We start from the raw sequence: 15868 nt of genomic DNA, 5'->3' as shown, positions 1-15868 counted from the left end.
TGTCAGAGAAATCCAGTACAGCCTGCACTTTTGACAAAGACCCATTCACCTGTCAGTCACTAGAAAGGACATTGGTTCTGCTGCATAGTGAGATGACTGCGTAATGAGGCATCTGTCTATCATTCCATGGAAAACTGTACTTGTCCGGGGTGCAATGGTTCCTGATGAAAGCAGCTATTTTTCTCTGCGTGAGGAAGAACAGAGACTGGAACTTCTGCTATAAAACATGCAGGACCTGACCTTGGGGAGGGTGGCCCAGGTATACTGTCCTTAACAGTGCTGTGGTTGATGTGAATGAAAACACCTTTTTTTAAAAAAGGGCTTAAAACATGATGCATTAGATATTAGGGTATGTCATTAGCCAAACTTTAAATGGCAAATCCATTCTCCCTTTTAGTATAAGAAAAGTCCCCACCATAAAAGCATTTTTTCACCAGCCATTTTCTCTGAAGAGAATGTCTGGCAGAGGGCTGCCAAAAATGAAACAGTGCAGGCTGATCCACCATTACTGTAGGAAACACCCCTGCCTCAATGAAAGCTAGCTTGTCTCATGGGACCTTAAAAGGTAAAACTAATTGACATACTGGAAGGCCACATGAGTTATGTGAAAGTGATATATTCTTGATCACTGGAACTGCATTTAGGTAATGTACCTTTTCCCTTCAATGTGCTCTTAATGACTGCTTGTCCCAAGCTCAACAGCCTTAATGCACTTGGCTGGGCTATCAATCTGTATCAGTACAGATAAGTGTCTTGTTTAAAAAACTGCGTGGGATCCTTCTGCAAGCAGAATGCTATAAATCACTCCTGGACTCTGATGGTTGCAAGCTGAAATGGGGGGGGAATTGAAATAAGCAGAATAGAACTAGAACTGACCAGGACAGCACTGCTAGTAAATATCAGAGCGGTCACCACTTTGGCAAGTCCTGCCTTACCCAGGGCCAGCTCCAGGCACCAGCTAAGGAAGCAGGTGCAGCCAATACAAAGGGGTGGCGCAGCCAGGTCTTCGGTGGGAATTCGGCGGCGGGTCCCTCTCTTCCTCTTTGAGCTGCTGCCAAAGAAGGAGTGACGGACCTGCCACCGACGAATGGAGCAGTGCATGCTGCCAATGTCTCCCCATCACCACCACTTGGGGCAGCAGAAAACCTGGAGCCAGCCCTGGTCTTAATTAATTAATCTTAATGTATTTCTGACTTTAAACTTGGGTTGAGGTATGCAGAGTGGTAATAAAACCTACTGGGTCTCAATAAAATTTCATAAAATTTATTTGTATGTTTTAAACAAGTTAATACAGATATCCACAAACAAAATTATTTTTAAATCATGAAAAATGCAACATCTTTGCAGCACCATCCCCATGTTATAAACAGAGATGGAGTCAGCAGTTGTGTTTTGTTTCAAAGACTGGCTTTTATGAGTCAGCACCAATCAATTGTGGGGTGGTCTTTTTCTCAAAGTAGCAAGTGGCTATAGCACCTGTGTAGTTACAGCACAAAAAATAAAATGTTCAGAGGAGCTCAGAAAAAAAAACCTCATGTACACTGCAACAATCACAAATAAACTCACATTGTTAGATACACCTTAGAAAAATATTTAATTTCCAGACTGCATCTCCAGAATAGTAAGATAGCATTATGCTGACACATAAGGGACTGTGTATGTTTCCCGTCTTAAAGCACAAATTGCTACAGGAAACCCATAATCTAATACAGGCTAAAACAGATTCTAACATGCAGATTGTAACCTATTGGGAAAATTGTAACAGCACAAACTTGACTCACAAATCAGAGAGATGGCTCTGTACATAGGGAAAAAAGTGAAATATTTATGCTGTATTAGTAAGAACCCACTTCTATTTCCCTTCCAAGTCAATAGAAAAACTCCCATTGGCTCTATATGCATCACTGGTTTTTGGAAAGAATAGCAAATTTAAATTCTGTAGAGGACAATACTATCCTCACGTCAGCTAGATTTTTAAAAATAAAAAGTATTTTTGTCAGATGCTTCAAATATCGAGAACAAAGCACGGAGGCCCTAGGGGAATCATATTGGCTTTGTAAATTTTATGGTCCAGATACGCATCCGTTACTTTGTTTTCTAACTATGCCAAAGTTTGATTGTCACTTGACTTAGAGGTCTGTAAATACAAGGAAGGACCTTGTTCAGCTTATAATTAAGTTTACTACTATTCAGCACTAGAGCTGGCTGGAAAAAGATGGCAAATGTTTATTGGTCATTGACATTTCTCAACCAGTTGTATTCGGCACTTAGATGGTTAGAAATATCTTGTGAAACTAACTCACTTGTCTCGATCACTGAAATAGTAAGTAAGTATAGGACAATAGGGTTTCTCTTTCCCTTCAAACAAGTCATGCTAGAATATAGATAACTTGGTGCTCATATTGCTCTTTGCATACTTTTGACTGCTAGAAGCTGGGACTGGATGATGGGATGGATTGCTCAAATTGCCCTGTTCTGTTCACTCCCTCTGAAGCATCTGGCAGTGGCTACTGTCAGAAGACAGGATATTGCGCTAGATAGACCATTGGTCTGACCCATTACGGCCATTCTTATACCTGTTTATAAAAATATTTTATTTAATCTCTAAATGGGTTAGTTTAAACTCAATATTGCCATCGTGTTCTGTGTAATATGCTAAATTATATGAATTTCTGTCATCCTGCTGTTAACAAGAGATCTGCTTAAGCAATGTATTTTTAGTGTAAAAACATCAACACAAAACTAAACCCATGGAGATGGTGTGTCATTTTATAACGGGACACTAGCACATAGCTAAAGCTCAATATTTAACCTACCTTACGATGATCACTTGGTCAAGTTAGGCGGAGAGAATGTTTTATCAGAGGAGGTGCAAAGCTCTACGAAAACTGTTGTTGATGGAACATGCTTGGAAATAATTTTTCAAACACTTTGGTCTAAAAATTGCTTCCTCTTCCCAGACTCAGCAAAGGCGCTACTCCTCAGTGAGACTGCCCATGCTAAGTTTCAAATTCGCAGTGCTTTTGCTGCAACCCTGTTAAAGTGTGGTTCAAATGTTTCTTTTTACAAGGCAATAAGTGTATATTTTTGCACCCTCACATCACTTTGGAGGAGCTGGAGGGATTTTTCTCAAAACTTCCAAAAAACAAAGACCCTCAAAACAACCATCTGACCACCACGCCACCGGTAGGGAGAAATCAAGTTTGGAAACTTACACCCAAAACAAATTTGGGGGGGGGGGGGACTTCAGAAACTTACTGTTTTGAGGAGAGGGTTAAATGGAAACTTTTCTAAATATAACCACAGTGAATGCTATGAGTTGCTTGCTAGAATACTACTATCCCAAAGCATGTTCTCTACATGATCTATTACCATTAAGTCTGTGTGGAAGCTGAAACCATGATCGTGACGTTAAAACAACTATGAAGATCAGCTTCTATTGTCCATTCTTTGGCTTTCATCTCCTTTACAGCTAAATGGGAGAGTCTGCAAATGTTCTTGGAGGTCACAATTATCTGGCTGGGCCAAATCCATCCCTGCTGTAATGTTAATCTCCATGGTGTGTTATAGAAGGGATGAATTTGGCCTATTGTGCATTTAGAAAAATGGCTCTTCTGTCTCAGTAACATTTCTTTTAACAGAGAAGAACACAAGATCTGGTTGGTCTGAAGATAGCCATGTTGTCATCTTGGGTCCTTTGCTTGGTCAGATGTACTGGGAAATGGGAACGTGTCCTCTAGGTCAATAAACTAGGGCTTGAAGAAGGGAAGTTCCATATAACCGTATGCTTTAAACTCCACACCACTACTGCCCCTAGAGTTTGAACTAATGGGACTCATCAGTTCTTACTCTTCTCTTCTACTGTGCTTCCTTGATTTTTGATCCACTTACTCTGTATTGTTCCAGCATTTCCGAGTACACTTCACAAACCCATAATAGCTACCGGATGTTTCGCAGTATGGATTCTAAATCACCTAGAAATATGCTGACACCAATCAATGTCACCTGACTAGCTGAACAGACTAAGTAACATTTAGCGCTCGCTCCTCCCCGCCCCCCCGAGTAGTACTTTATATGTTCAAAGCACTGTACAAAAATTATCTTAATTTTCACCACATGACTGCGATGCAGGCCAATATTATCTATATTTACAGATCAGGAAACTGAGGCACAGGTTAAGTGATTCACCCAAGATCAAAAGAGTCAGTGACGTGCTCAATCCACTAGACCATGCAACCTCCTTTTAGCAAACATGATGTTCATCTGCAGTGGAACAAACAGATTAAGGAACTTTTCCACCATTATGTGGTACCAAGAAAGTCAAGAGGAGTGCTCTTAAATGACAGCAAAAGAGAAGTATAAAGACAGACTCCTAACTGGAAGCACCAAAGGGTAGGTAGGTGAAAAAGATTAATTTCTGATGCAGGAACCTGAGGTACATCCCTCCCTAAAACAGGAAGGTCCCGTTCTTGTAAAATGATAATTCATTGAACAATGTTTTCAAAACCAGAATGCTTTCGATGTCTGCTGGCCCCCCTCACATCCCATCAATCCTGTTTCCTACAGCAGTAGGGAATCAGCAGTCACCTGGCTCCATCCACCCATCAGAAGGGTGTAGAATTCTAGGCGCCAACTGAGAAAGATGTGGTCAGAAAAGGACAATGTACAGGCTCATAAACATGAAATTCATCCTACCAGCTATGTTTCACAGAGCATGCAAGATATTGCAATATACAAGAACAAAGATCACCGGAGCTTTTCCATAGCAACCTATTTGTCCGAGTTTATCAGAAGTTGCTCAGCAGAGTTGTTTGAGTGTCTCAGAGCTTTTTTTTGATTATGTGTGTTGGGCTCTCTCTACTGTGCTATCAAAAAAAGAAAAAAGAGCACTGGTAGGGTTATCAGTAGGGCCCTACCAACTTCACAGTCAATTTTGGTCAATTTCACAGACATACAATTTTAAAAATTGTAAATTTCATGATTTCAGCTATTTAAATCTGAAATGTCATGGTGTTGTAATTGTAGGAGTCCTGACCCAAAAAGGAATTGTGCGTGTGTGTGTGTGGGGGGTGTCACAAGGTTATTGTAGGGAGGGGGTTGCGGTACTGCTATCCTTATTTCTGCACTGCTGATGCTGCTGCTGCTGCGGCGGCTGCTGGCCGGGAGCCCAGCTCTGAAGGTAGAATCGTCACCAGCAGCAGTAAGAATGGCATAGTATGGTATTGCCATTCTTACTTATGTGTTGCTGCTGGCGGGGCGCTGCCTTCAGAGCTGGGCACCTGGCTAATAGCCGCTGTTCTCCAGCCAGCCAGCTCTGAAGGCAATGCAGAAGTAAGGGTGGCAATACTGCGACTCCCCCTCTCAACTCCAATTTGGGTCAGGACTCCCAATTTGAGAAATGCTGGTCTCCCCCGTGAAATCTGTTCAATATAGGGTAAAAGCGCACAAAAGACCAGATTTCACTGTCCGTGATGCGTTTTCCATGGCTGTGAATTTGGTAGGGTCCTAGTTATCACAGCCTTCCAGCACACAAGATGCACACTGTCTGGCCCCAGGTCAACATTTCTAGAACTCTCCACCTGAGGGAGCAAACTTAATATACCCTATGTCTACAGTTCCTACACTGCAAAGAAAAAACCCACAGCACCGTCTCAGAGCCCAAGTCAACTGACTCGGGCTTGCGCTGTGGGGCTAAAAACGGCAGTGTCGATATTCCCACACAGGCTGGAGCCTGCGCTCTGAAACCCAATGAGGGGGAAGGATTTCGGAGCCCAGGCTCCAGCCTAAGCCCGAACATTCACTCTGCTATTTTTAGCCCCACAGCCCAAGAAAAGTGAGTTGGGCTCTGAGACTCGGCACTGTGGGTTTTTCTTTGCTGTGTAGACACCCCTCTATGCTACCTCAGAACCTCAATCTCTCTGTCCCACTAGTAAGACACGGCAAAGCCCGTTTTTCAAGGGGAGGTGTGCACAGAAATCTGGATCAAAGTCATTGTATTAGCTTCAAGTAAGCAGCCTACTTATTCTTTTAATGGTGATCTTCTCATGTACATCTCTACTCTTGGGGTGAAATCCTGGTCCCCTTGCCGTTGACTTCTATGGGGTCAGGAGATCACCCCTGGGGACTGCAGCTACTCCCAGGTTTCAAGGAGAGGGAGTTTCCCCTCACTGTGGCCTGGTGCCAGGGAAATACTGGAACTCAAACATAACAAAAGTTATGATCCTGACAAAAATATTATCAACTTAGAGCAAGTAACTACGGGCCTATCCTGCTCCCACTAATTTAATTTTGAAAACTCCCATTCATTTCAGTAGGAGCAGCCCAGGTCCTAAGGTAGTTCAAAGAATGAGCAGCACAAATGAAGTCTATGCATACAGCGCAGCAAGCAACCTAAGAAAAGACCAGACAAGAAGTTGCTGGAGCTTGCAGCTCAGAAGCAGACCTTGCCAAACAAGAAGGTCAGAACTAAATTCCTCTGCACACGAATGTCTAGGATAAAATTTGGTTACAAAAATGGAAGTTAACCCCATATTTCCCGACCTACAGGTCTCATAAGATAGATCACTTTGAGGCTACCTTCTGTCAATGGAATGGGCTTTCAAATGACCGTCCTCCAAAGAGTAACCATACCAAATGCAGCAAGCCAGCCACCCCCGCACCTCATTCTCGGACACAAGATGACATGATGTAATATATTGGTGTCAAAAGAAGGAAAATACTGGATGGTCAGACATAGGTTAGGGGTTTGTTATAGAGGTGGATGGGTGGGATTCTGTGGCCTGCATTGTGCAGGAGGTCAGACTAGATGATCATAATGGTCCCTTCTGACCTTAAAGTCTATGAGTCTTTTTAATGGGTTTTTCTGTAGCACAAGTACCTTTTAGAGACCTAATTTATGTGTAGAGGACTCACCAGGACGAGCTTCTGGGGGAAGCAGCATATGTGGAGGGTAATACGGATGGGATGATTAAAGGAAAGCCACCTTATTTATGTAAAACTTACTAGAGGATGGATTTGGAGCTTGCACTAGAGACTGTGTGGTTCACGGAATCTACAAGCCCAAGTAACTGCCACAACAAAAAATAACCTTATGTAGGAAACAAGCCTGGAAAAACATCAAGGAGGACGGCTCATCAATTTTATGAGGACCAAAGAGATAGCACTTTGCGTCACAAACTATGTGATGAGAATAGGCAAGTTTAGATAGAGGAAAAGGAAACGTGTCTGCCATGTGGTGGTAAGCAGAAAGCTGATATTGCCGCTAAATGGATTAAAGTGGGAATAAAGTGCTTTGGATAAAAAGGACTCAATTCTGTTCCCACTAAAGTTGATGAGAGTTTCACTCCCTGCTTCTAAGGGACTAAGATAAGGCTTTAGAAGAAACGAGATAATGATGCAGTTGTTTATAGGGACAATAAGGGACTATGTGATTGGCATCATAAGAAAGGGGGCCTATAGCATAAATGACATCTTCTAGTCAAAGCTGCACCTTCACTTGACTCCATGGATTCCCCTGCAGACATACCAAACCATTTGGTGCCTGACCTCTCAGGAATGAACAAAATTGCATAAGTCCCAATCCAAGCTACTAATCTACAATTTAAGAATTCCTGATCACAAATGGATGCACCACCAGCTCAAAAGGCAACACTGAACCACATGCATCAGAGATACATCCTCACCTAGACACACAGATCCTTGAACTCTAAGGCATGGAAAGCACAGAAGGTTTTGAAGTAAGTCTGAAGGAAGTAAATGTAGCTTCATTATCAACTTTTTTGTTAGGCAAGAGCTCATCTAATGAGACTTTCCTGCTCATCTTATTGTAATTCAAATACCTCAAGACATACATGTCTGACAACATCTTCTAAGCCCAAGAGTAAAAGTATCTTACTCTGCTGCATCCTCTCTCACTTATACATGTTTCAGTAGCGTCAAAGGTCACCCTCATCTGATGCTCCAATGAGGAAAGAACCTCTAGCCATAAACTAAGATTATACTTGACCAACATGCCTTAATAATTTGCCATGTGGCGATTATCATTCACATAAACTCTTTGGAAGGAGCTGCATGTACCCAAGTTACAGTCTTGGGCACTGAAACTCTGGAGTTTTCCAGGCTCAGGGCCTCAATTACCCAACTCTCAAAGGGAGAGTGGGTATAACTAAAAGTGGTGTTCTGGGGTGGAAAGTACCTTTGGGACAGAGTTAAGACAATGCCATAAGGAGGTTTATGTTGCAGAAATTCATTCCGGAATGGATTTTCTGTAGCTTCTCAACTGGACTTAACCATATTGGTTAACAAACCTATGGAAACTATATGGACCCGTCAAAATTCCTGCATCTTCCTCTATGCTTCTAAGTGTGTAGATAATATCTGAAATGTCCTCCAATCACTCTTTTTTTTTTTTTTGGAAAAAAGAGCTGCTTGCACAAAGAACAATCCTGCTCTTTCAGGGGTTGGATCTGATTTCTAAAATGAAGAAAACTAGACAGAGGGGAAAAAAATCAGGATGTCAACACACATAAAAGCCTTGATCCCAGACTTATGTTGACATAGTGGATTCTCAGGGGACAGTAACTAGTCATGGAGTTCCATCCAAGTGTGCTAGCACAGACGGGTAATATTAAAGGCTCAAATGTTTCAGCTTTGGATGAAGTGTCTTAAGACAGCAAATGGGAGCCTTTCAGGAAGAACTGCATTACATAAGCCAGCTGAAGAAATTACTGCTCTCTCAGTAATAGCAGAATAGTACATGAGTAGGTACGAAAATCAAAAGCTTTGGGGGGCATTTCTCAGTTCTGAAGAATGGGGAGAAGTAGATGCATAATTTTGACTTGCTTTGCTAGTTCTGTTCGAGCTAAGTGCTTTGGTGGAACCAGGGATTTCTCTACACACCCTCCCCCCCCCACCCCGTTTTGTGAACTAGTTACATGCAGTGTTGCCAATTTAGTGATTGTTGGGAAGTTTGAATGGCAATTGAAACATTAATACACACTTTAAAAGCATATACAGTGTATGATAAAATATGTGTATCTGAAAAATTATAATAGATTTGAAAAGTATGAACATAGACTAGCTTCCTTATACAGCTGTTGTTTTTTATGACAATGTCAGTGCATTCATTTTGGTGATGTTGGCCAACCTAATAATTTCAAATTATGATTTGTAAGCAGGGTATAAATGAGCTCTCCCTGACAGCTAGTGATGAGCTGGGGAAAAGGCTTCAGGACCAGATTATATTTACAGTCACACCTAATCTACCTAGGTATCCAGAAAACAGATGTGTTCCCCAAGTGATAGATTTTGGCTGGGGTTGGGTTACAAATTACTTTTGTGGGGTGTAATGAAATATTGTTATTCTTATTGTATGAGTAAAGGGCAGTAGAACTGTACTTAGCCTGTGCTGATTGAGGGCATCAAGAGAGAGGGTGGGATCAGGTGTTGTGACTCAGGAGGACCATCAAGCACAAGTACGATTTGACCTGTCCCTCTCCACTGTTTAAAGACAGAGCTGATTAAACTCCATAGATAGTCTTTTGTTTTGTTACGTGACTACAGCTAAAATCACTGATAATCAGGTCTAAGCGGACAGTGGTTTCTGTGGAAGAGACAGCCCAGTCTGCACTAACAGCGAGGTTCCCCCACTTAGAGCTCAGCTGAAATCACTGAGAGCTGGGTGGAACCTCAAGAGACCAACTCACAGAGGTCACAGTGGCAGATGGCAGCAGAAGGTGACGGTGCAGGGCCATTGGTAAGAGAGCGATGGAGTGAACGGTGGCACAACGAACAACAGTGGCTAGAGTGAACAGTGAGCAGCTGGAGGAACGAGCAAGAAGCCTTCTTGCCCCTACCTGGGAGGTCAATTCAGGAGAAAGCACCTCTGAACTCTGAGTCTCCACTGACCAAGGACAACACCAGTGAGTGTTAATGAGGCTGTTAAGAATGCTGGAGACACAACACCGTTCATGCAAACAAACATGGCTGTGGCATCATACTTTCTATTTAAGCAAGAGATAACATTGGCCTCCAGTTTTTAGTGTGTGGTTAAGTGCATTGTCACTTGTTCAGAACCAGTGTTCAACTTCACAACGAACAAGACCAGCAAATGCTATCTTTCTGCAAGAAACTCAGCTGACTGGCTAGAAGCATGTGGTGCAACAGTGAAAGACTCAACAGTTGAAAAAGTGAAGAACTCTCTCACCACATTCAAAAAATTTGCATACATGGCTGATGAATGCACTGATGCAAATAGGCATCAATTATTAAGGCATTGTGTACGTTATCTTGATATCAGTGGTAGGCCAGTAGATGCATTTCTAGATGTTCAAGTTATAGAAGAATCTGTGACAACCCACATCTTAGAGTTAAATGCTTGTCAATTGGACCCCAAACAGATGGCTGCTTGTTCATTTGATGGAGCTGCAACCTTCTCTGAAAGACATGGTGGAGTACAAACTTTGCTCAGAGAAAAGTGTAACCCTAATCTCTCCTATACACATTGCAGAGGCCATCTATTCCAACTACTGCTAGTACAAGCTGCAGACTCTTCAAAAGACATTTAAAAAAGCTATAAATGTAATGTCTTCATTATATTCTATATAAAGACTGAGTATCTTGGAAAATATAGAAGATACACTGGTACTGAAGTTCAAATTAGTCCAACCTGGGAAAATCCTCTGGCATTCTCATGAATGATCCTTGGCTGGTGTCTTAAAATTACTCCAGCCGTTATCACTGGCTTTGGAAAGTATCTACCAAGATGGGATGGATCTAAGTAGCGAGGCTGGTGGATTACTTTCACTACTACGTTCGTTCTCTCTCGTAAGTCTACTGTTGAAACCACTTGGGTCATTAAACAATGCCATCCAGGCATCTGCTACAAAAATAGTAGATCTTTGTCAGACAATAGAAGCTACATTTGGATCAATCAGAGAGCTATCCATTGAAAAAGTACTGGAAGAAGCAAAGACTTCAGTCCAGAAGTTGACTAATGAAGGCATTTATATTGAATCCTTAAGTGAAGAGGACAAGAAGTGTTTGTTGACAACTGAAAAAGTACACAGACTTGATTCTTAAAAATCTACAATAGCGACTTCTAGATTCTACTCAACCTCTATGTCACTTTTACAGATCCTTGTCCTATAAAACACAAACAGTTGAGTGGAGTGATATGCTCAGGACAGAAGAGAGAATTTGAACACAGAATGGAATATCATATGATGAATGAATGAAGATTTGACTTCAACTTCAACCCAATTTTTATGCTATGTTTCCTGGGATGAAAGAAATAGGAATTCATCTCTTGCTACTCCCGGTCACAACAGCTACAGTTGAGCATTCTTTTTCATTATTGAATAGAATTTTGTGTTCAGAACGAAGTCACCTTCTGCCTGATCCTATGAATGAACTAATGAGCATATCAATTGAAGGACTGGAAGTACCGGACACATGAGAAGCCACCAAAGATGAACGCATTGCATTCAAGAAGTTCATTACCAGAGTTGTGCAAAATTATAACAAGAAACCAAGAAGGATGTAGATGTAGTGCTTCATAGAAGGCTTGAGTAGCCAACTTTAATTTGTGTGATGATTTTAAAACATGACTTAAATCTAATAAAATGGTAATGAAACAATTTTCAGTTTTTACTATGGTGCCATACAGCCCAGCTTCACCCTCATGGATTCACCCCTTATCATCCCTGACACACCCGCCCCCGTAAATTCAAACACCCCCCTAATTTAAATTCCTGGGGAAAACAAGATCAGACATGCTTCCTTGGATTTACATCTCAAGCTGCTGACTCAGTTTGAAAAGACAGAAGGGAATTTAACAGCAACTGATTTTTTTAAGGCTGGTGGTGATCTTCAAGCACATCCAAAACATTAGACTATTCTGGCTTATCACAAAGGGGACGATTAATTTGATTTTTATGTTTTATAACCAGAAGGGACCGTCATCTAATCTGATTTACATAGTATAGGCCAATTAGCTATTATGATCTGCTCAATCATTTACGGTGGCTTCTCTGGGCCAATTTGCTATCTTGGACATTCTGATGCAAAAGGCTAGAACAACAAAACAAAATAACTAACGTTAGTTTAGTTTTTAGAAGAACCTATAAAGAAAAGCTAGTGCTAACAATACAGTATTAAAGCAATGAAAAAGAGATTGAACCAACATCACAAAGCAGCTGTGGAAACATTTATCTCACATAGCAGATCTTCCACTAATGTCCAGAGGTGTGAAAGGAACTGATACAATGAAATCCCCAGAAGGGACCCAATCACCAATAAGCAGCCAACTTTTGTCATTAACTACTATTATAAAGGTTTGTAGGATAATTGTGTTTGTCCTTTAAAGGCTCTCTCTACTAGGACACTGATAAGTGACCCACCCAATGGATCGGCAAGTAAGACAGGGTAGATGGAAGCTACCAACTGGATTACATTTCCCTCCCTTCCAGCTGCAGTATTTGGAATTGAAATTTCCAGACATTTCAAGACCCTTGACTGCACTCCTAAAGATGACAGTCAATATCAAAGTGATCCCAAAAGGCATACAAATGGGTGGCTTTACTGGAAAGCCTTTCAGAAAAATTGGTTCCAAAAACACAACTCTGGGATAGCCCTGTTCTGCTACGACTGCCCAACACTGATTTTCTTCCTTTATCTATTTTAATTTTTTTCGTAAAGTTCTCTAACTTTCATATTTCTCAAATGTGATTTTTTTTGCCAAGCAACCTTTTTACCATCGCCCACGTGTACTTTTTGATCCAAAAAATACACAGCCAAAAGAAGAAGAACCAGAAGGTGGGGTTGTCCAGGATGGCTGGAGTTCCCTAGTGATCGTGAATGGTGGGACTCATCTCCAAAGAAGCTGAACACCACAAGATTCCACCGATAGTAACTGGAGATCAGCCTCTCTGTGTTAAGTTCTTTTCCACCATTTCATTGCTGCAGTGAGACTGCCACAAAATGGTGGCTATCAGAGCTCATTTGAACAGTGTCAGGTATAAATTCCAGCTGTTGATCATTCTAGTATGGGCAAAAATTGGTAGTTGTAGAGGCTCAGTCAATGATTATCAGTTCACACGTGATCCTTCAATCTTTACTCACTTGATTTCTTCTTACTAATGTGAGTAGCCCCATTAACTTAAGCTGATAACTACATGTAACAATCCATAGCTGCCTACATACAGGTTCTAGAATTGTTATCAAGGATCAATTCCATGATATGCAGCCTGAAAATAAAACAAAGAATCCCCAACCAATTCAGCTAAAGGAATAACTCCATTAACTGGCCGGTTTGTATTGCTGCTGAGGACAGCCATCAAAGCATGGAAAGATTATTCCTCCACTCCATGAAGAGGGATTTTGTCTCTCATACTGTATGACGTCATATCACAGGGGGATCTGGTAACATAGGAATGTTCAAACACATGCAATTTACAGAAATTAGACAAAATCTACATTAGAATGATTCAGGATCTTCTTTTCACAGGATTAAAGGGGAATACACTTTTTTCCCCTCCAGGCACAAGACGACCACAAGAATGAACATGTGTATGCTAAAGTCATATGAGCAACCAAGACGGAGGAACACAATTCATTTCAGATCCAGAAATGTTTAATGGTGTTAAAGTGCTACTTTAATGTGGGACCATATTCTAACATATAAACACAATTCTACTGCACTGCTAAATAAGGCTGTCTTCATTTTTTTTTTTTTTTTTTTTGCCCAGCCCTACCTAAAAACAATAAAATAAAAACAGGACTGAAATTAACAACCCATTCAAATCAGCAATAAGTTACGAATTTTATAAAGCATTTTTTCCTTTTATTTTTTTTCCTTAGTAATGAGGGGGCAGTTAAATTACTTAAAGGTATACAAAATTTCAAACAATGCCATTGGTGAGGTCTCTGTAAGAAGGTTTTTAACTTGGAAAACAAAAATATAATTCTCACCATTAAAAAAAAAAAAAAAAAGACAAAACAAGAAAGCAAAGCCCTCAAAGTGCAGGTTAGAAATCTCACCTCCAAGAAAATTATAAAATATTCGATACAATAGCTCTCAATAGCAACAGCACCTGCACAGGTGAGATAGCGGATACGCACGGGGATGTGCGCAGGCCAAATGTTACATTAAGATGAGACAAGTGCTGAGCTTAACTATGTTAACTATTGAACTGTGACTACTGTAGGGGATCAGGTGCCTTCAAAGTTTGCAAGGGGAATGACTAAAAAAAAGGAAACCAAAAAACCCAGCAACCCTGACCTTTCCAAGCCAGCACAGACCTTGTTTGTTTTGTGCACAGCAAAGAGCATTTTTGTGTTTCATCAGGTCAAGTGCTGCATCAAAACAGATACCTTTTCAGTGGCGTTAATCCAGTATAAAAGACATCTAAAAAGACGTGTCACATTTGGAGTGTTTTTACTCCCAACACATTTACAAACGTTTATCAAAAGATCTTTAAATAAAAAAGGTCATAGTGGCTCAGTATCTGGGCATGACTTTCCACATGGTGGTTTCTTTCTGTCAGAGAGAGAGAGAGCGCGAGTGTGTGTGTGTGTGTCTCTCTCTCTCTCTCTCTCTCTCTCTCTCCAGGGGAGCAGTGCTGTTGGACTCCACAACGCAGCCCGCCACGTGCTGGTAGATTACAGTTTAGTACCCTAGTGCTAGCAGTGTGATAAAGGTACTTGCTTTAAATTATGTCCAATAGAACGTTGAGCTGAATGGTGATTTCTCCTGAACAATCTTCACTGTTGCCTCTCTCTCTGGGCATGAACTGAACACCTATTATTATTCATAGGTTGTGAGATACGTCTTCATGGCCAAGCTGCTGTGACTTCCTGCTATGTTACTATAATGCCTGATGGTGATCAAATATTAGGACAGTCTCATTTCAGGACCAGGAAAGTTCCAGAAGGGTCTAAACCAAGTTGTTCTATCTGAATGCAGTATGAGAAAACCTGGACATTTCTCAGATCTCATGACAAATTGAAAGAGAGAGGGGGCTGAATCTCCAGTATCCTCTTTCAAATAAACAAAGTCAAAGCAAAGTAATTCATCATGTAAGGGCCAAATCCAGGTCTCACTGAAGCCAACTGAAGTTTTGTCACTGACTTCAGAAGGGCCAGGGTTCAGTCTCACTACACTAGGGGAAACCAGGATTTTGCAACATGACCCAATGGACATACATGGGTTCCTATGGAGGCCTCCTATTGCCCAAGGGGTACATATATATAGGTCTGTTCCGGTCTAGCTGTTGACGTGTCATTTCTAAAAGAGGATACTGCATCTAGAACCCAGTCTGAACTCAGATTACTCCAGTGGAATAATCTGCCCTGCGTTGTTGTCTCACTTTGTTCTAGGAAGCGAACGAGAGTTTGACGCTGGCGCTGGAATAACCCTCGTCACTTCCAATACTCTGCAAGCTGCTGTGATCATCAATGTCACTGATGCTGGTTGTGCTGATATCGTCCACTTCTCCATGGGAGAACTCTGTGCTTTCAACATCCACTTCAATCTCCTCTGCAAAGAAAACGACACACACGCAGGTTAGTGTCATCGCAGGCAGCTACGCCTTGAACTCTACAATCCACAAATGATCAACACTCCAGGTATAAAATAAGCATCACACAGTACAATTCACAATGGTTTCCAAATGGGGGGAGGGGCAGAGTGCCTGTTTCAGCAAGGAGGATGCTGTCTCAATGTGTTTCAAAGGCATTACTAAACTTTTTTGCTGCCAGCCAACCCCAAACTCCCAAGCTACGAACTGGGTTCAAAAAAAGAATTAGACACATTCATGGTGAATAGGTCCATGAATGGCTGTTAGCCAGATGGCCAGGGACATAACCCCAT

The 15868-nt window shown here is 41.4% G+C and overlaps 1 protein-coding gene across 4 annotated transcripts in view; it reads right to left on the bottom strand.

Moving 5' to 3' along the window:
• Window positions 1–13629: 13629 nt before the first annotated feature.
• Window positions 13630–15868, bottom strand: part of MXI1 (MAX interactor 1, dimerization protein) — an 82948-nt gene continuing 80709 nt past the window's right edge. For all 4 annotated transcript variants that reach the window (XM_039547529.1, XM_039547528.1, XM_039547530.1 and 1 more), the window contains one exon: window positions 13630–15535. In XM_039547529.1, the coding sequence (XP_039403463.1) occupies window positions 15372–15535 (164 nt within the window). In that variant the 3' untranslated portion in view covers window positions 13630–15371. The remainder of the gene's footprint in view (window positions 15536–15868) is intronic.

This window comes from Mauremys reevesii, linkage group 7, assembly GCF_016161935.1.
Source record: "Mauremys reevesii isolate NIE-2019 linkage group 7, ASM1616193v1, whole genome shotgun sequence".
In the NCBI taxonomy this organism is placed as follows: domain Eukaryota; kingdom Metazoa; phylum Chordata; order Testudines; family Geoemydidae; genus Mauremys; species Mauremys reevesii.
The sequence above is the reverse complement of the archived record's forward strand: the minus strand, read 5'-3'. Positions and strand labels throughout refer to the sequence as shown.